At 40.8% G+C, this 22,150-nt stretch overlaps 1 protein-coding gene across 7 annotated transcripts in view; it reads right to left on the reverse strand.

Annotated features, from left to right (window-relative positions):
- Positions 1-1,385: 1,385 nt before the first annotated feature.
- TASP1 (taspase 1) overlaps positions 1,386-22,150 on the reverse strand; it is a 171,791-nt gene continuing 151,026 nt past the window's right edge. For all 7 annotated transcript variants that reach the window (XM_034764147.1, XM_034764141.1, XM_034764145.1 and 4 more), the window contains one exon: positions 1,386-2,948. In XM_034764147.1, the coding sequence (XP_034620038.1) occupies positions 2,856-2,948 (93 nt within the window). In that variant the 3' untranslated portion in view covers positions 1,386-2,855. The remainder of the gene's footprint in view (positions 2,949-22,150) is intronic.

Here is a 22,150-nt window from a genome sequence, read left to right on the forward strand (position 1 = left end):
ATATGCACAAGGGGGCCAAATTAAGGTTGCATGGGCAACTTTCATTCTGGCATTGCTTGACTTTTAATCCTTAACTTTGTATTTCCCAATTTTGAATGGTTTAGTTTATTGATGGGAGCAACCTTAAATAACATTAATCAAAGTATGTTTGCAAGTTTCCTTAGTTTTTTTAATAGAAAGAAAATTTTATAGATGTGCTATTTCAATAATAAAGCACTTACACATTTGTCATCTTCAGTGTATATTTTATTGCCATTGGTATCTTTGCAACGCTCAATATTTCACTGCTCAGTGCCAAGTTGACCAATATATACTGGAAGTAATTAAATTAAACTGTACGCAAACAAAACCTTTTTTAAACTTTAGTTTTACTGCAACCTCAGGCTCAGGGCAACTTCTAAATAACTTTGAAAAACTGTAACAGAAACCCGAGTAGGGACTATCTATTTTCTGCTTTTTTTAAAAAAAGATAAATATTCAGAAAGCTATATTCCCCAATTTGTAAGAAGCATATGAACAGAATACACGAAAAAGAGCTTAATTCTGTATCTTACTTTAATGTAACCCTTTTTGAGGAAAGTAACAATTACGCTTTGAAAAGAAACAGTGTAATTTACCACAGTACAAACCCAAAGGAGCACAGCAGGAGCTTAGCAAAATCCAGTCTGCTTTCATCACAGCTCCTCCTGGCCTTTCTTTGAAATAATGTTAGGATAGTCTGAGGTAAATCAACTGTCAAAAGCAGCCATAGCCATGACAACCAGGATATTAGTGACTCTCCCCAAGTATTCAAATGAACTGAAGGAGGTAGTGATGAGTGGCTGATTCTCTCTCAAGTCACAATGTTACTACTCAGGGAGCAGTAAATGTGTACTGTGTGAGGGGTGGAGGTGGGGAGGAATCAAGCTTTTCCAGTGGTCAGATTTTCTATAATTCCCTACAAAGCAACATACAAATACAAAATACAGGTTGGCGATAATTTCATAAACATATTAATTAGTGTTTGAAATTTGGTTAAAATTCTCCATGGCATGTTAACAAAAAAGGGTTCTGAAAAATTGTGAGACAGTTGAGGTACAGACCCTGTAAAACAGAAAATTCTGACACAACCTTAGCTATGGTCTGCTACTGAGAGACCGTAAAAAAACAGGGAGGTGCAATGCATATTCTAAACTGCTAGGCACAGAGATTAACCCATCTGGTTGTCCCAATTACGCTCCAAATTCTCCACTGGTATAATCTGGCACAGCTCCAATGACTTCTGTGGAGTTGCACTAATTTACACCAGAGAATTTGTCCTTATAGACCTGTGCCTGCAGATTTGTCACAATGCAAAACACAGCTCTGAGCATGCAGTGACATTACCTTCAAAATTAATTCAGGCCAGTTTTTTAAAAATAAATTTATTAAGAATTTTTTCCATAAAACATTGATATCATAATCAATGCAACCATTTAATCAGAAGCAGGCATTTCTGTTATAAGCAGGCACAACAATACAAAATAAAGAGGTGAGTACACTGTTGGGTGAATTATATGTAATTGGACTACATACTTATCCTGTACTTCTGGAAAAAGGTAAAATGGAGTATCGACTTTCTGTTTCCAAATTTGAACAGAAAAAAAAAAAAAAAAAAAGATATAAACTACCGTTGTTTCTCTTTGGCCTATCTGCAAGACATTGAACAAAAGTTGGTCGTAACAAAAATCTTATGGCGCCGTCATTGTCAACAGGAAGAAGAATACTGAATGGATGTTTGAAACTTAAGAACTCATCTTCAGAACTCAAATGATTTGCTAAAATATCAGAACTGGTGTACAGAGATAACTGTTTATACTTACAAGGCAGATGTGGCCTACATAGTTATATGAATATGTAGCTTTTTAGAATATGTGGGGAAAAAGTATTACAGTAAATTTATGCATAATGCATACATATTAGACAAATTAATATACATACACACATGCTGTAAGTGAACTTTGAGGAAGTCACTTTTTCAAGAAGAGGGCTACTATCAGATTTCTCAACAATAATACACATACTTAGCATACAGTAATATGCTCGTTTATTTCTGTACCTTTTTCTTAAAATATATATTTAAACAAGAAACAAAGAATAGTATTGAATCTTTCCATAAACTTTGTTTTCTTATTTACATTGTAATATTCCATTATACACAAAGTAAAGACTGCATTACGGTACATTATCTTTATATAACTTTTTTGTAATACATACAGCTTGAAGCTATGTAACATCTTAGCTTGGGAAGAGAGATACAACTTATATTATAAGACTATTTAAAAACAATTCTGGCCATAATTCTGCTCTAGATTGTTTCACTGAAACCATTCTTTGTCAAAGAAAAATGCCCCACATAGGGGATGAAGAAGCAGTGTTTAAGTCACCACTGGATCCACTTAAACTTAAAAGAAATGTACAAACCACAATCACTTTTGCATTACTACACAACTACCTCTGAGGCCCATTACTTCCTAATTTAGAACATGAATGACAGTTACTATCACATCTTTAAATTAGTTTTTTTCCATAGTTTTAGGGCATTATTTTTTAAACTGTAAACAATGAAAATTTAAATGCAACATTAATCATACACTATCTTCACCTGCACAACTAGGAAGTGTTCTGATTTGTTTGGGAGAAAAATTAGCATGCACACACCCATTCACACAGAATGAGTATAAATAACAGCAGCACTTATCTCAAGTTATGGTGCACGTGGTTGCAATAAAGAGTATAAAATGAGAGTAAAATTCCCAACATCTGTTAAAACACAAAAGAGCTTATTGTACAAAACGTCATTCACATTCTCTGTATGGAGCTGAGAAGTAAGCTGTTCAGTTTGCTGGGGTCTCCAGCCGACAGACTCCTCCTTCGATTGCCACAGACTGCCCTGCCACAGCTCCAGGAGGAAGTCTCGAAATGTGAGTCTGTGGAAAAATTGTGAGAACTTTAGCAATTGCGGAAAAAAACAGAGAACTGAAAGCAGGTGGAATGGTGGACACAAAGGCATCTTAAAAAGCCCACAATGTTTACATTGTTCAGTATGAACATATATACATGCAAATTACAACACAACCGAAAAAGCTGCAGACAGGGAATGTTTAGTATAAAGGGGACATTAATAGGAGGGGACATAGTAGACTTATGCAAAATAATATGTGCAGAGCAGGTAAATTGGGTGCTGCAGTTTACCCTACCTACTAAGTGAACAAAGTGACATCAGTAAAGTTGACACAAAATTAAAACTGATAAAAAGAAAATACATTTTTGCACAATACATAATTGATATGTGCAGCTCCATGACCGAAGGCATCATTAACGCCAAAAGTTTCGAGGATTAAAAAAAAGGGTTAGAACTTAATATATTTGTAGGACACAAACTCATGCTTCAAAGCTTAAAGCCAACTTTAACTGACGAAAAAGTTAAGATGAAATTTCTCCAATGGGCACTTTTTTGCAAAAATGTTTTGAGAAAAAAAAAAAAAGTATGGTAATGACAATATTTCAGCAGGAAAGATCAAAACATCCATCTAATATACTCCTTTTGTATGAGAGTTTAGTTTGTCAGATTGCTAGATGGATTTAATATATTATTCTCTGTTAATATTCTGGTAATGCTCAATGGCCCTAATGATATAGGAAGACACCATCCGTATCACACAGAGTGGGTTAGCACTGGTTGTGAAACTACACTAAAAGACATCTAAATATATTTTCCATATATTAATTTTCAATGTTAGCAATTGCCAAAGCTATCAAAGTGATATTATACAATTATGAATGGAAGAGGAAGTGGTCCAACTATGAAAAATTTTGAGAAACTATCTTGAGTCATCCAGTCCTCCATTTCCGAAAAATATCTGTTTATTGGTTTTATATTGGCAAACAATGTTATTCATTATATTCAAAGGCATGTCTGAGCCCTGTTGTGTGATAAGGAGTGGCACTGCTTCAGTTTATTGTTTGTCTATTGTTTTACCTTCGAGGGAGTCACGTAAAGCCTTATGAAGAACTTACAACTTGACACATACCATTCGTCATGTTTAATGGTGTCTAGTTACTCCTTTTCCCATGTGTTTATTGGGGTTATAGAATTCACATTGCTCATAACAATAGCTTGACATAACGGTTATTTCTCCTCTTCAGTCCATATTTGTTGTGCTCTATTTTGCAACTGCAGAAGATTTGTTTTATTGCATTCTAATCTCCTACCAAGGAGGACAGATCTGTAAGTACTGAAGAAATTGCTTTATTTTCCAGTGCATACTTTGTTGTAAATGGGCAATGATAAAGAATTTACAGTACCAAACATGTATGTAAGCGTATTCTGCCTTATTGTTAGTGCTGTGTTACTGTTACATGTAACCCATCGTTGTTTCCATTGTTATACAATATCAGCATATATCTCAGTCCACATGGTGTTGATTCTGCAATATAGTAATGCTACATATTGAAATAATGGTGGATTACATGGCTAAAGCAGTGCTTGGTGCACTGGGAGCGGTGTCACAGCCAGCTTTCTACAACCTTTCTGCCCACCGCTCAACTCCCAGAGCTGCTGATTTAGGCTCTGCTGTAACTTAAAAAAGCTTCAGGGCTTCTCTATGGTGTGTTCTACACTACAGGGTTAGGTCAACTTAAGCTGCCTTGCGTCAACCTAACCATGAAAGCGTCTACACTTGAATTTCGTTCTCACCGATGTAACTGTCCTGCTCCATCGACTTAACTCCACCTTCACAAGTGGTGTAGCGTCAAGGTCAATGTAGTCAGGTTGACCCAGTGTCAGCGTAGACACTGTGCTGCTTATGTTGACTATTACTGGCTTTCAAGAGCCGTCCCACAAGGCCCCACACTGACAGTACAATCGATAAAAGTACTCCTGGTGAGGATGCGCACCGCCAACACAAGGAGCAAAGTGTAGAGATGCACAAATGATGTAATTATTACAGGGGCTGTGTGCCAACGTAAGTAAGGGCAACTTAGGGCATGGCTACACTTGCAAGCTAGAGTGCATTAAAGCAGCCCCAGGTGCCCTAACTCCCGACCCGTCCACACTGGCAAGGCACGTAGAGCACCTGGACTCTGCACCAGGAGTGCTCCTGGTAATCCAACTCCATGAAAAGCATAACGCTTGTTGCACCTCCGCTGAAACGCCTCAGCGTCAGTGTGAACGAGGTGTTGCATCACTGCGCTTTGATCAGCCTCTGGAAATGTCCCATAACCGTTTCTAACAGCCAGCATGCTTATCTGCTCTGGGTCAAAGCAAGCCATTAGTGTGGAATGTTGCTTGCTGTGAGTGTGTCAGAGAGAGGCGGGGGGTGGGGGGGTCTGAACTTACAAGACAGCATGCTGACACACACTCTCCCCCCACATACACGTAACACACTCCCTGTCACACTCCACCCAACCCCCCGCATTTGAAAAGCACATTGCAGCCACTTGAACGCTGGGATAGCTACCACAATGCACTGCTCTCTGTGGCATTGCAAGAGCTGCTAATGTGGCCACGCCAGTGCGCTTCCAGCTGAGGGTGTAAACACTCGGCAGCGTTTTCCCTGCTGTGGTCTTTGAAGACTGGTTTAATTCCCAGCGCTCTATATCTGCAAATGTAGCCATGCCCTTAATTTTGTAGTGTAGACATGGCCTCATCAGTATTGGATGGTAACAGCACTCCCAAGGGCTTAGGGAGGGTGAACAGTTACTGTTGTCCACACTACAAAGATTTTGTCAGTATAGTTATACCAGCAGTGCCCTCTATGTCGATGCACTGTATTCTGACAGGAACTTTTCTGCCAGCATAACAACATCGCCTCCCTGAACAATGTTAGCTGCGCCAACAGAAGTACTCTTCTGTGAGCATAACTTTGTCAGCACTAGGGGTTTTGCCAGCATAGCTATGTCAGCTAAGGGGTGTGGTTTTTGCATACCCCTGACTAACATAGCTATGCTGACAAAACTTTATAGTGTAGCCCTCACATCACACTGCCAGAGAATCACCAGCACACACTGTTCCTGCAACACCCTCATCTATCCCATATGCTAGAAGTTAGGGAGGAGGATAGCAGTTTCCCTGGCTGTTATGCCACTCAGCTTCTTCAGCTGTACTCTTAGGGCAGCTTTAATTTTTTTTTGTGCCAGGACAAGGATCGGGTCTGTAATGCTCATGCAATACGATTATCTGTAGCATATATTGAAGTTGCACAAACCGATACACTGGAGACATAAAGCTGATCACTTAATTCTGGGAATTATATATTTCACTATTATGAAATAATAAAACAGGTTCAGCTGATTCAATTTCATTGGCAGACGTTCTGGTATATTTTGCATTAGATGAAGGGACTTGGGCAAAAAATGTACACCTATTTTGCCAGTAGTCTCATTATAAAATGGTGAGCTACATTTACTTTTAAAAAGTTGTATTTTTTAAGATTATGGGCTGGATTCTGCCAGTCTTCCAAGTACTGAACTCTCAATGCTAGTGCAAGCTTCAGGAGAAGAAGACTTGCAGGATTGGGCTTTATTTCTTTAAAGAATACTGTTTCAATTGTGGGAGATGTCACTGGCATGACCCATTGGCCTCAAACTTGGGTCACAGGAGCAGCCAAGCTTCAACTCCCCACTTGGGAGCCTGCTGACAACCCAGGACCCATGGGGCCCAGCCCCAGCTTGAGGCTCCACCTCTGATGTTCCATTGGTGGCGTCTCAGAGCAGCCAACCGGCCCGCTGGCCGTATTTAAGCCAGGAACAGGAAACTGTCCGAAAAACTGAGCTCCACCCTGCTCTGGACTGTGTGCCTCCTACTCCTGTTCCCCCAGCTTGACTTCCTGGTGTCCTGACCTGGCTTGGCTCCTGACCTCTGACTTGTGGTTCTGATCTCTGGTTGGTCTCTTGCCTCTGAATCCCAGTTGACTCTTGACTCCTGTCTGTGGACTCTGACCACTAGGTCTGGTTGCCTACGACCAGGCCCTGACAGTCACTTTATAAAATAGAATGACTTGTAACTGCTCCACTGCTAGTGGGAGGCTAGACCGTGAAAGCCTTATTTATGTTGTTGTGCATTTACTTGAGCCCATAGTCCCATTAATCTTAAAAGGTCCAAGGATTGCCCAATTTAACACATTGTGAGGTGGTATGTTTTGAAAGTCTATGAGTCGAAAAGATAAAACAGTAATAACATGTATCAGTTGAGCAGAATGTTATTTAGAACCTTACCACAATCACTGTAAAGACATTCTCTATTCCAGAGGCACAGCCTCTTTTAATCCCCTCCTTGATAAGGCTATCCTGGTGTCTGCTCTTAGGTGGTCTTTTTTTCAGTTAAATGACAGAATCAGATTTAATTAAAAACATTTTTAAGGTTTTCATTTTACTGGTTCAACTTTGATCCTTAGCCCTCCTACGTGATATATGCGCTTACCTGCTTACCCCACAAATCAGGTAAAGTTAGATGCCTCAATACACCCACAAATAACTGCAGGTGAAAATCGGGAGGCTGGGTTGAGTTACATATTGAAAAATCACTCTAAATATAGTTATTATTTCTAAAATAACGACAGTGACTAGCTGTTGAATATGAAACCTCAGTGAGAACTTGAACAGATTTTTCAAAACACAAGACGTTTTAACAGATAATCAGTACATTTGTATCTCAAATGTGTTATTTAGACATAGGCATCTACTCTACTTTTTTGAATATGAAAAGGATTTCCAATATATAAAAACCTAAAGTACACTTCCAAAATCTGTGCGTCTCCTTACTGCATTACCACACACACACACACACACACACACACACACAAATGCATATATAATCAAAATCCTTGCCTGTGTCTTGATATATAAACTTTTCTCATCATCTCTTTACTTGGCATGCACTCAGTATCAAGTAATAAATGAAGTACTATCCTATTTTATGCATAATGTTTCAGGTCACTTTTACCCAATAGCAAGTAACTATTACGCCAAACCGAAAAAATATTAAGCTGCCTTTTTAAAGAGAAATAAGATCACATTATTTTATTTTTAAAATATCCATAGCTATTTCATGTTGTATGAAAAAACAGCCTTGAAGTGCTATACATTTCATATTCAATTAAACTCCCAAATGACCTTTTAAGATTAGACTCTCATCAACTTTATTCTTAGGCATAACTATTTACACTAAATACATGTCTCCTTTGATTTTAGTAAGATTTTCAGACTCAACCACCTTACTTGTATAGTTTGTTACTGTTCTTTTAATAAATACCCACTACGCGACACATTTTTAATTCTTGCTGGATTTAGGCTTGTATGGAAAAGAAAAGGACAGGAGAGCTTTTAGTTAGATTAGATTGTACCTTTAACTTTGCAAATAAAGGGAACCTAAATCTGGAGTGGGGGCGCAAAAAAAGCATAGGAAGAGAAAACAAGCTCCACTCCCTTCTTCCAGCCCCCTGGAAGCTTCTCTGTTAGTGCACTGTGGATCAGCAGGCAGGGCTGCCAACTTTCTAATCGCAGAAAACTGAACAGACTTGCCCACTCCATCCCCATGGCCCCGCCCCTTCTCCAAGGCCCTGCCCCCCGCTCACTCCATCCCCCCTCCCGCCGTTGTTCGCTCTTCCTCACCCTCACTCACTCATTTTCACCGGGCTGGGGCAGGGGCTTGGGGGCCAGGAGGGGATGAGGGCTCCAGCTGGGCTGCGGGCTCCGAGGAGGGGCCAGAAATGAGGGGTTCAGGGTGCGGGAGGGGGTTAGGGTTTTGGGGTGGGGCCAGGGATGAGGAGTTTGGAGTGCAGGAGGGCGCTCTGGGCTGGGGCCAAGGGGTTTGGAGTGCGGGAGGGGGCTCAGAGCTGGGGTAGAGGGTTGGGGTGCAGGATAGGGTGAAGGGTACATAATCCGGGCGGCGCTTACCTCAGGTGGCTACTGGGAAGCAACAACATGTCCCTCCAGCTCCTAGGCACAGGTGCGGCCAGGGGGTTCTGCCCATTGCCCCCCCCTGCAGGCGCTGCCCCTGCAGTTCCCACTGGTCGCAGTTCCCAGCCAATGGGTGCTGTGGAGCCGGTGCTCAGGGCAGGGTCAGCATGCGGAGCCCACTGGTTGTGCCTATGCCTAGGAGCCGCAGGGACATGTCGTCGCTTCCCAGGAGTCGCGCAGAGCCAGGTAGAGAGCCTGCCAGCCCCACACCAACCAGACTTTTAATGGCCAGGTCCCTTTACGACCAGATGTTCCAGTCAAAAACCGGACACCTGGCAACCCTATCAATAGGAGATGGATCAGGGGCAAGAGGGACAGCCTGTCAACATAGAACATGCCTCACCCTTCCTGCTGGGAATATGCAGAATAAGATATTAACTCTGTGAGAATCATTTTACTTTGATGTCCCCCTTGAAATGAAATGAGGTTGGGATGGCCATATAGAAGCATGGCTGCCAAAGGAGAACAGCTGCTATGTGGACCACAAAGAAAAGCAGTAGTCCTGGACCTCTATTGGTTTAGACTACCAAATCTCATCTATAAAGAAAGAGAAGGAGCAGACAAACATCACTTGAAGTGGGGATTACAGTGAACGAGAAGCTGGATACAAGTCAGCAGTGTGCCCTTGTTACCAAGAAGGCCAACAGCATATTGTGTTGTATTAGTAGGAGCATTACCAGCAGATCGAGGGAAGTGATTATTCCCCACTATTCGGCACTGGTGAGGCGACACCTGGAGTATAGCATCCAGTTTTGGGCCCCCCACTACAGAGGAGATGTGGACAAATTGGAGAGAGTCCAGCGGATGGCAACCAAAATGATTAGGGGCCTGGGACACATGACTTACAAGGAGAGGCTGAGGGAACTGGGGTTATGTAGTCTGCAGAAGAGAAGAGTGAGGGGGGATTTGATAGCAGCCTTCAATTGCCTGAAGGGGGGTTCCAAAGAGGATGGAGCTTGACTGTTCTCAGTGGTGGCAGATGACAGAACAAGAAGCAATGGTCTCAAGTTGCAGTGTGGGAGGTCTAGGATGGATATTAGGAAACACCATTTCACTAGGAAGGTGGTTAAGCATTGGAATGGGTTACCTCAGGAGGTGGTGGAATCTCCATCCTTCAAGGTTTTTAAGGCCCGGCTTGACAAAGCCTTGGCTGGGATGATTTAGTTGGTGTTGGTCCTGCTTTGAGCAGGGGATTGGACTACATGACCTCCTGAGGTCTCTTCTGATCCTAATATTCTATGATTCTATTTTTGTAGGATACTGGGAGCGGAAGCTTGCACTGGTGTTTTTTGTTCTTGATTTTTTTTTTAATAACTACCAATACCCTGCCCGTGAAAGGTAGCTCTGTTATGATTTGCTTTTGAACTCTATAGACCTTTCCCACTCCTCTTGAAGCCCAAACCAAAGGGTAGTCTTTCTGGCCTGGAATAATTGTTAATTACTGTAAGAACAGTATATGATTTCTTCTTTTGGATCAAATGTATCTTTCAAATCTGAATTACTTGGTTTAGGATTAATTTTTTTCTTAAACTACACATGTTGTGCCAAGAACATTGTTATTTGGTGCCTCATTTGATAAAGTATTCTGACATGACTTGAAAGGTGAACTGTACTAGCTAATATGACAAGCATTTATTAAAGTCTTTAAAATAAAAAGACCAGTTTAAGTGCTCTCCAAAATGATGGCACTTGGTCTTTTTTGTGCATATAAAAGTAATAGTGCTTGTCAATGATTAGCTCATTTTTTTCATTAAAGCCATAAGCATAATGTGAAATCAATACGAGTAAGCCAAAAGTAAGACAGAGCTGCATGAGAAAGACAGAGTCCATCACACACTGCAAACTAGCGTATAGTGTAAAGTAGGATAGTGCATAACTACCATGCGACAGCACATTCAGTACTTATGCAAACCTAATGAGTGCCTCACTTATTTTTCAGCTAATTTACCATGCAGGGAAAGTGTGTTTTGGTTAGAATATTTTGTTTACAGAAATATTCTGATATCCAGTACATTTTTGAGAGCTGGAACTGTGTATCATTAAGAATAAGCAAATCAAGAATAAAATGCACTGAATTTCATTTGCATTCTGCCACCTTACTGATTAGAGAAAAAAAATTGTCACATCAATGTATTGTATACAAATCATAAATGACCTGTGGGAAATGAGGTTAGAATTCTAAGTAGACCTTGAGCTAATAAGGAAGTCAAGAGAATCTACAAACAGAATACAGTGATTCTAGACTATTTTTACATTTTAAAATGTTAGTACGACACATTAAGAAGGACCGATATATATTAAGATAGTTTCTAAAGTAAGTGTTTTAATCCCTCTCCGTTAACTGTAATTCCCATATAATTCATAGTCACGTTTAGATAGTTTAAAAAGATGAGTAACAATGCACCATTCTAACAACTGATGATAATTTGGGACTCAGAGCATTAGATGGTAACTCTCAGAATAGTGATATTTTAAAAATATACCAAAATTTAAGATTTTCACTCTCCTATGTGCTGCAAAAGCAGAGCCAGATAATAGATATAATTCATACTTACATCCCCCTATTAATATGTGCTGCAATTTTAAATGTTTAATGTTTAATGTAGAGGAAAACAGTGCACAAAGAAAACAGGCCCAAATATTTTAGCCTGTTCCTAAAATGCTTAGGGTTACCAGATTTAAAAAATAAAAAAAGAGGACACTCCACGGGCCCTAGCCCCGCCCCTTTCCCCACCACTGGCCCCGCCCTAACTCCGCCCTTTCCCGCCCCTTCTCCAAAGTCCCCGCCCTAACTCCCCCTCCTCCCTCCCAGCCACGCGAAAAGGGCTGCCCGAGCGCTACCGGCTTTACGGTTTGCCCGGCAGCCTCCAGACCCTGCGCCCCCGGCCAGCGCTTCCCCAGGAGGGGAAGCGCCCAGCCGGGGGCGCAGGGTCTGGAGGCTGCCCGGCAAACCATGAAGCTGGTAGCACTCGGGCTTCGGGCAGCCCCTATGCCTCCGGACCCTGCACCCCCGGCCGGGCACTTCTCCTCCCCGACTCCAGCTGCTATGCTCCTCCCCTCTCAGATTTCGGCTCTGTTTAAGAGCCAAGCTGCCCGAGCCAGCGCTACCGGCTTCGGGCAGCCCCCCTTGCCTCCGGACCCTGCGCCGCTGAATATATTATCTTGTGTGAAATAGGAACACAATACTGAACAGAAGTGTAAATAAGGGACCAAATTCAATATTAAGACCTTGGCCAAAGCCCACCAAACATTCCAGCTTAATCCAGAATTTCATCATGCGCTGGAATTTCACCCCAGCTACATTTAAACTGGAGCAAGATTTAGCAGGATCAATACAGGACAGATAGCTACGTAATCACAGATGTGTTTTTCAGTCATTTAAAGTTCAATGTCTTAGCTCAACAATGTGGACTGCTTACAAGGTACATCTTACTACAATGTCAAATCCACAGTTTAAGGAAGGAATTGTCAATAGGTGGACTGCAGGCCAATTCTGGACCACCAGATGCTTCTGAACTTTCAGCAAAATCTTTTTATTTAATTATTATTATTATTGTATTCTTTTCTCTAGAGTCTGGATCTTGACTGTATCTTGACCAAGAAATTTGGACCTTGACAAAAAATAATTGATTACCCCGATCAATGGTGTGATGGTCCAAAGTGGAAATCCTCCTATCTTTCAACTTTAAAAACAAAAGAATTAAATATAAAAACCTTCTGCTGTATTCCCAGATCTCAGAACCCAGTATTTTCATGAAGTTCAAATGAAGCTGGAAGTTGAAGCTAGGCAAAAGTTCAGACTGCAAATAAGACATACACTTTTAACTGTGAGAGTAATTAACCACTGGAGCAATTTATCAAGGGTCTTGGTGGATTCTCCATCAGTGGCAATTTTTAAATCAAGGCTGGATTTTTATATTTAAAGATATGCACTAGTTCAAAAGACATTATTTTAGGGAAGTTCTGTGGCCGGTGTTAAACAGTATGTCAGACTAGATGATCACAGTGATCTTTTCTGGCTTTGGAATCTATTTTCTATTAACAAAATATTTTAAATTTGTATTTCAACTCAGGATGGTCCTTTCCAAGTGAGCTGGAGCGCTGAGTTCTGAGCAGAAAACTGGATGTTCTAGTGTATGCACAAAGTTCTTTTCAAGCAAGAATTACAGAATGACTTCTTCAGTCAAATCCTACATATCTGAGTGCAGATTTAAAGATGAGTGACACATATTTTTCCTATTTCGTGCATGTAAAAGAGCTTCTCTGTAGTCTGAAATGTATGAGTAAATGACTAAACATAAGATTATACAGTAAATCTTTGCACTAATTTTCAAATTATAATTAAAATGTAGGGTTACCATCCGTCCGGGTTTCCCCGGACATGTCCAGCTTTTTCAGCTTTAAATGGCCACCCGGGGGAGATTTCTAATAAAGTAGAAATGTCCGGGATTTCCCCCTTCCCCTCATACAGAGTGCGGGGTGGCTGATTGGACGGCTGGGCCTGATTGAAAGCCGCTCGCAGCCACTGGGGCCTCTAGCAGCCAGAGTCCCTCCCCCTCCCCCGCTCCCTCCTCCCCTGCAGAGCAGCGCCACAATGTTTGGCTGCACGTGGAGCTCGCAGCTCTCCCTCAGCCTGGTGGGGGGGCAGGCAAGGGACAGGGAACAGGGGGGTTAGATTGGTCGGGGGTTTTGGGGGGGGGGGGCTGTCAGGAGAAGGGGGTGTAGAGAGCAGTTGGGGCAGGCAAGGGACAGGGAATGGGGGAGGTTAGATTGGTCGGGGTTTCTGGGGGGGCTGTCGGGAGAAGGGGGTGTAGAGAGCGGTTGGGGCAGTCAGGGGACGGGAAGCTGGGAGACTTAGATAGGGGGTGGGGTCCTGGGGGCAGTTGGGGGTGGGTCTCAGGAGAGGGCAGTCAGGGGACAGGTAGGGAGTAGGGGGATTCTGAGGGGGGTGGGAAGTGGGAGGGGGCGGGGCTGGGGCGGGGCTAGGGCGGCACCCCATGTCCTCTTTTTTGATTGTTGAAATATGGTAACCCTATTAAAATGTATATTTCTTTACTCAGTGAATATTGAGTAGGTGTCTTTCTCTTGGCAAAAAACTTTCGTAAACCTTTTTTACCAAAGCAGGCAATGAAGTACAGAAGTTCCCTACCTTAAAACAATACCAATTATTGTAATCTGTACTTGTCATACACATTACTTCAGACATTTTAAGGGCAATAACTGTTAAATTTGGTAACAATGTCTAGCATTTTAATGGCAGTAGTTAACTATGAACCACATTTTTCTTGTCCCGTTGCCCACTATATTTTTCCGACTGGAAAATGAAGAGTTTTCAGAGAGATTTTTTTTGTTTGTTTTGTATTGAAGCTACATCACTTCTTGTAGATAGTCACAGCAGCCAACATTCATTGTAAACTACGGTGGCATACACGATTCCATCTCCTCTACCCATTCACTTTTTCCTATCCCCTGGGCAGCAACTTAAATCCAATAAATTAGAAAATGGAAAGAATGACACACAGTAGTTTAATATTAAAACCAGCCCTAGCATAAGATTTATAAATTCATGTCATAAACTCAGTACAAGGAACAGGTTTTAAACTGGCAGTTGAATTTGGAATACAACAAGAATTACAATTAGACATTTAAAAATTAGAGTGATTTTAGATCAAGATGGTAGAAAAATCTAAGTCCTATAAAACCAAATTATAGTGCACCCAGGATGTTGATAACCCAGCACTTGGGGTTCTCAACATTTTACAACTATTTTCAGTTTCTTTCTTATTTTAAATGAAGTTAATAAGTAAATTAGAAACTTTTTATCAATCATGTCTTGATAAAAGACAATGTTAATTTTAAAAATGCGAAATGTGCAAACATGTAACTTCATTTGTTGGCTATTTTAAACATTTGAGGAAAATAACTGACACATGACAAACTATATTTACTAGACGTGTCTTCTCAAAGAGATTGGCCTGCTAGCTATCTGTTCCGACTGTGAAGCAGATTTCATCCTAATAAAAGAACAGTATCTAACTTAACTAGTTGTAAAAGTGCTCATCAGTAAATGAAGTATAACTAGTTCAGATCTTTTATACATCCCTCCACTGACAATCTGTGTTTTCTCCCATGCTGCCCCTCACACTTTAGAGGAAAGGCCCATAAAATTCCCCAAAGCCACTTAATTGTCTTCCAAATCCCTCCTTAAAACTCTTCTTTGCTATGATGCTTACTTCCTGGTGTACAGAGACGATTTATCATACTGACCAACACTGTCTCATTGTTTCCTTGTACTTCCTTGTCTGTCTATACCATCTGCTGTCTCTACAATACTTAGACTGTACGCTTATTGGGGGCAATGACTGTCTTTTTGTTCTGTGTTTGTACAGAGCCTAGTAAAACAGGGTCCTGATCCAGGGCTAGGGCTCCTAGGGGCTACAATACTAAAAATAATAAATACAGACCTATTTCAGCTTTCCACCTGCAAGGAAAGGGACTGCAGTGATACAACAGAAGGAATTAAAGCCTAAATCAACAAGGACTACTGGAAATGAATAATGTGAACTAAGGAATTCTTTTCCTGAATACCAATTTCCATATAGAACATTTTCTACAACAAGCTACCACAATTAACACGTACCATCCCCCACCCCACCCTAAGTCAAACCCACAATTAAATTGCACCACAAGTACTTCCTGCAGGCTCCCACTCAGTTTCTCAACGTCGCATTAAGTCTCTTTTACATGCCTATTTTGATCCTGCTTCAAATGAAGTAAGATGGGAATAAAGCTCCCATTTAGGGCCTCAGCAAAGCTGAAGATCAGAAACAGCAGGAGCAATTGCAGTGTTTAAAGCAGTTGAGTTGGAACACAAAACAACAACTTAGGCAAATAGGTGGTTTCCTCCCCACCAGCCATTTCCTATCCTCCTCAAAAATGTATTTTTAAGACAAGGTAAATAAACCTGAAAGAATTCAAATGGAAAATAAGAGTAGTTACAAGGGCAATGAATTACTAATTTTTAATTGAAGCCCTAGTCATAAACCAAATGTAAGAAGGCAGTTCTAGTTTAAACTCCTTTAAGCCCAGAACTGGCAAATGTCCATCTAGAAAGCATTAGCTTCCAAAGCATAACTCAGACCAGGTCTACACAGGTTTTTTTTAACTGACTTAACTATTTCATTTATGGTTTGTTTTTGTAGGTTTAATATTTAAACTGGTACAATCCCTAATTTTTATGCAGTTATATTGATATAGGGCACCTTTATACCCATATAGCTTATTCCACTAGTTTTATAGGAATAAACTATATTAGTGTAAGGGCTTCCACACGAGGGTGTTGTACCACTTAACTACAGCATTTCAAACACTTACAGTTAAAACAGTACAAATATTGTTTAGCCAAGCCCTCACAATGGTGTTTATGAGTTGTGACATGTCATTTGAAAGGTAGCAATGGGACTATACATACTATGGAAAATATGACTAAGGAAAAAAACTATTTTCAAAAGGTGTCAGTCTCCAAATAAGAGAACCCATCAACGAATACTTGACCCAAGATACCAGAATATCCTAAAAGCATTATTGTTCCTTTTGTTTCATCACAAATTAAGCTTCGTTATATTTTCAACACCACACAAAACAGTTACCCTACAGAAGTGTGGTTCTTCTAGATGCGTTCACCACACAGATTACACTGTTTGTAAGCAAGAGCCCCAACTACACAAAGTCAGATTCCTTTAGCCAGCAATGGCCACTGGGGCTATGCCTACACCTTAGGTACTCTCGCTTCCCCCTTCCCCCCACACCTGGAGGTATACAGGACAAAGTGGGCCCAGGGCAAAGGGTAGAAGAGTAGGATCACTGAATCCATCTGGACAATCCCCTACAGTCACTGATTCTTCAAGAGATAAGTAACCATTCTCTTCTCACGCGACTGTTGACATGGATTCCCATCTCAGTGACTAACAAGCAGTTGTCAAAATAGTGTCTTGTAAGTGCATGATTTGAGCTCTATGTTGTTGCCCTACAAATTTCAAATACAGGGACATTCCTCAAACAGGCAGCAGAGGCTGCCTCAGCCCTAGTGCAATGCAGGGCTGGCAGCTGGGACCCCAGGCATGCAGGGCTGGCAGCCAGGACCCCGGGCGCACGGGGCCTGCAGCAGAGTTTAACATTAACCGAAACTGATAAGACTGATGCTTATCGGTTAACTGGTTAAACTTTTACATTTTACCCCCCAGTCCAGGCCAATGGGGGCTGCGGGAAGCGGTGCGGGCCGAGGGATGTGCTGGCCGCCCTTCCTGCAGCCCCCATTGGCTTAGAGCAGCAAACTGTGGCCAGTGAGAGCCGTGATCGGCCGAACCTGCGGATGCGGCAGGTAAACAAACCGGCCCAGCCCGCTAGGGGCTTTCCCTGAACAAGTGTCGGACCAGCTTTGAGAGCCACTGTTCTAGAAGACTGAGACATCAGTTATTCAGCAAATCGAGAATGCCTGGACTCATTTTAAATTGGCATTTCCACGTATTTAGTGCCTATATTTAGGACATTAATGCCTTCTCTGCTGACCCAGAGAAGGAGGGAAAGCAAAAAAAGAGAAAGAGGCTATCCATGGGCAAAAAGAGGGCAAAACAAATCTGCATTCATCTACCACCTAGGCAGCTGCTGGGGAACAATTATTGAAGACTAGAAAAGATATTCTTGAAAAGAATTGGTTCCGATTATAGCAGCTCTCTCTATTTAACAAAAAAACAGCCCTGCTTTAAGTAGAATCCACTGCAATTAAAATAATAAAAACAAAGTAGAGAACAGTTTGTAATGGAGATTCTCTGTTTGCTTCCCTGGGTAAATGAATCCATGGAGCCTGAGGTATATATTTTTTCACCTATTGCTGCAGATTGGGACCTAGCCACATAACTATTTTCAATTTGCACCTTCTAGAATTCAGTGGTGGAAGCCAAGTTCCTCTGGTCACTTCTATTACAAACTACTCTGTGGCAGAGTTATTTTAGGTTGTTCATCCGAGTTAGAGTAGATTGTTTGCAGTTTTAGAACATATGCAGTTGCTTGTTTAGCATCTTCTAATGGTTGTTTAAAAAGGGAAGGTCAATTTCATAAGGAGAGCTTTGGCTCCCACTGTTGTGAGGACATCATGGCAGGCTGGATAAAGAGAACGTGGACAATGTTTCTAGCTGAGATGTAGGAGATGGTTATGGAGTTCTGACCCACTACACGCAGGATGGTCCTATGGGCTTCCTGGTGATAAAGACCAGTAGGGAGGTCCTGGATGTGCTGTCAAGGGAGGTGGTTAATGCCTCATTCCAACTGGGTGGCATGCCCTTCATGTTCACATTGAACAAATTCTGAGCAATGGACAAACCTGCATGAACTTGAACATTTTGGTTAATAATTTATCAGTCTCCTCTCTTTCTGGAGAAAGGTATTTGAGATGCTTGCTGGGCAGTTCCAGGCACACTTGGACTTGATTGGTTCCTTTTATATCTTTCAGTCATGCTTCAGATTGCTATATGGCACAAACAGCCAGGGTCAATAATTTTCTGCTGGTTACAGACAATCAAGAATTGTCCTTATTGATTAAGTTTGATCTCTTAGCTGCCTTGATACCATGGGCCATCAAGTGTTCAAGAAGCTGTGGTGATAAGTCAGATCTTCCCCTCTCCCCTGGCTTAGTAGGAGTAGTTGGCAAGACAGTCCCACAAATCCCTTCAGCATCCTCTCTAATATGGGTGCCCTTTTCCAGTCTGTAGCACTGAAGTCTGATACATACTGCTTTAGATAGAGAACTCATGAGGGGCAGGAATCCAATTAAAATATTAGCAGGCATGTAGAGGTGTATGACCCTTACTATTGTCAGAGGAATGTCCCATCTGGCTAAGGACAAGCTACTTGGCAGCCTGTATAGGGTAGTTACTATAGTGAGTTAGAAGGCAGGCTGGATTGCAGCAGGGTCGATCTCCCCGGTATATCCAGCCATAAGGTAACAACAGTCCAACTGAATCAGGAAGCATTTACAAGAAGGCCATGTACCAATATGGATGGACTAGACAGGCATATTTCTCCTTCCATTCATAAAGTTCTATATTTAATAGTTTCTCTGAAATAATATTCAGTAATCACTTGTTAAATATCTAAAAATACTATAATTCATTGAGTTATGCATACCAAATAGTCCAGAGATTATATAGGGTACTTGAGGAAACAGACTAACGAAACTGAACAGTTTGCTAAAACAAAAATATATCTAGACCCCAAGGCTGCCTTCCATTCTGTAAGCTGTAGCTGTATTGTGTTTCAGGACTTTTTATCCAAAGTCCTGCAATTCCCACTTCTCTTTTTTAATAAGCAATTAATAATGCTACACCACCACTGAAGAGTGTGCATCTTTTTGTTTCAAAGTTTTTTGTTTGTTTTTTTCCACTTACTGCAGAAACAAGTTAATGAAAACACACAGGAGATGAGCTACTGTTATAGGCTCGATCAAATGCCTTATTACAAACATCTAACTTGAGTTACAAAAAATGCTTTTCTAAAAATGAAAGAAGATAATATTCTAACACAAGCAGTAGTGCCCCCAACATGAAGTAACTATTTTGGATCTCATAATGACATATAAAGATTAATCTATTGCTTGACTGAAGTTGCTGATGGCCTCAGGACCAGTGATCATGACTTGATTACATTCAATATGGGCAGAGAACAGTACCAAAATAGTTGGTACTTCAAAAGGGTTTATTTCCCAAAGTGAGAAAAATCTTGAGCTAAATTGACTGGAAAGAAAAATTTAGACTGAAAAATATGAATGAAAATTGGGAGTCCTTTACGAAAAGTTCGTTAGCTGGCCAAAAGTCCACAATCAAAGAGGACAAAAACTTTGGCTAAAAGCCCACCCTAGTTCGATGGCCAAGTAAAGACAGCAATTAGTATATATAAAATAAATGGAAGACAGGGAAAATAAATAGCACTCCATATAGATCAGAAAAGTGCAGAAAATCGATAAGGGAAGCTAAAGACATCAGGGAAAAAAAAGTCATGGCTGGCAGAACTAAGGATAAAGAAGAATTGTTAAGTATACTTCGAACAAGAGATCCTAGCAGTGGTATGAAGCCATTACTAGATGAAGATGGTAAAATTGTTAATGATGCAAATATAGGCAAAAGTGTTCAGTAAATAATTCTGTTCTGTATTTGGAAAGAAGGAGGATGATTTATTCATATAACATGAGGATAATTAAGAATTTTCCACTCCATTGGTAACTAAGAAGGACATTAAATAGCATCTACTAGGGATAAACATTTAAAAGTCAGTAGGCCTGGTTAACTTGCACCCAAGATTCCTATAAGAATTGGCTGAGGAGATCTCTAATGTGTTGATAATTTTTTTTATAAATCTTGGAATACCGGGGAAATTCCTGAAAATGAAACGTTGTGCCAATATTCAAAAAGGGCAAGCAGAATGACTCAGGGTAACTATAGGCCAGTTTGCCCAACATCAATCTTGGGTAAGCAGAAAAAGCTGGGAAAAGCTGACATGGACTTCAATTCATAAAGAACTAAAAGCATAGAAATATAATTAATATAATATAATAGGAATATAATTAATGGAAGTCCATATGGTTTTATTGAAAATAGGTCTTGTCAAACAAATCTGATTTCGTTCTTTAATGAAATTACAAGTTTGGTTCATAAAGGTAACTACATAGATGTAATACCCTTAAGGGTTTTGCTACGCATTTGACTTACCACCACACAGCATTCTAATTAAAAAATTAGCAATATACAATATGAAAACACATGTTAAATGGATTAAAAACTGGCTCAGAAATCTCAAGAAGTAGTTATCAATGGGGAATCATCATCTAATGGAGGTGTTTCTTGTTGGGTTCCACTGGGATGGGTACCAGGTCTGACATGTTTCAACATTTTTTATCAGAAATCAGAAAATAAATATAAAATCTCTGCCAATAACATATGTGGTTAACACAAAGATTGGTGGAGTTATAAACAATGATGAGGACAGGGCAGTGATACTGAATGACTAAGATTGGTTGGTGAGCTGGGCCCATTAAAACAAAATGTATTTGAATACAGCCAAATGGAAATGTATACATCTAGGAAGACAGAATGCAGGCCATACCTAAAGTATGGAGGACTTTTTCCTGAAAGCAGCAACTCTGAGAAGGATTTAGGGGTCATAGTGGACAGACTACTGAACATGAGCTCCCAGTGTGATGCTGTGGCAAAAAGGGCTAATGAGATGCTTGGATGTATCAATAGGGAAGCAGTGAAGAGAAGTAGGAAGGTGATTTTACCTCTTTATAGAGCACTTGTGAGACTGAGGTCTGGTCTACACTAGGAAATTAGGTTGGTATAATACGTTGCTCAAGAGTGTGAAACATCTACACCCGTAAGTAACACAGTTAAACTGACCTAACCCCCAGTGTAGACACTGTTAGGTCAGTGACTCTCAGGGAGATGGAGTACCTATGCCAATAGGAGAGGCCCTGCCATCAGCATAGGTAGTTATCTTGACTGAAGTGCTATAGCTGCGCTGCAGCAACATTTTAACATTTGGTAGACATGCCATCATACTAGAATACTGTAAACAATTCTGGTGTTCACATTTTCAAAAGGATGTTGACAAATTGGAGGGGGTACATAGAACAGTCACACAAGTGATTTGAGGCCGTACATTGAGAGACTTAGAACTCAAAGTGTTTAGTTTACCAAAATATTGAGAGGTGACTTGATTACAGTGTATAAGTATCTTCACCGGGAGCAAATAGTGAGCTCTAAAGGACTCTTCAATCAAGTGGTGAAAGGCATAACAAGAACCACTGGCTGGAATCTGAAGCTTGATAAATTCAAATTAGAAATTAGGCACAAATTTTTAACAGCATGGGAGATTAATTATTGGAAAAAATAACCAAAGGAAGAGGGGATTCTCCATCTCTTCAAATCAAGACTGGATGCATTGCTGAAAGGTACGCATTAACCAAACAAATGTTTTTGGGCTCAATACAGGGTAGATATGTGACATTTAAATGTCTATGACGCACAGGAAGTCAGACTAAGTGATCTAAGACTAGAAGAGACCCTTAAGCTATTAATATATGTAATATTAATGTGTGTATGTGTGTGTGTATATATATATA

This window comes from Trachemys scripta, chromosome 3 (genome assembly GCF_013100865.1).
Source record: "Trachemys scripta elegans isolate TJP31775 chromosome 3, CAS_Tse_1.0, whole genome shotgun sequence".
Lineage (NCBI taxonomy): Eukaryota > Metazoa > Chordata > Testudines > Emydidae > Trachemys > Trachemys scripta.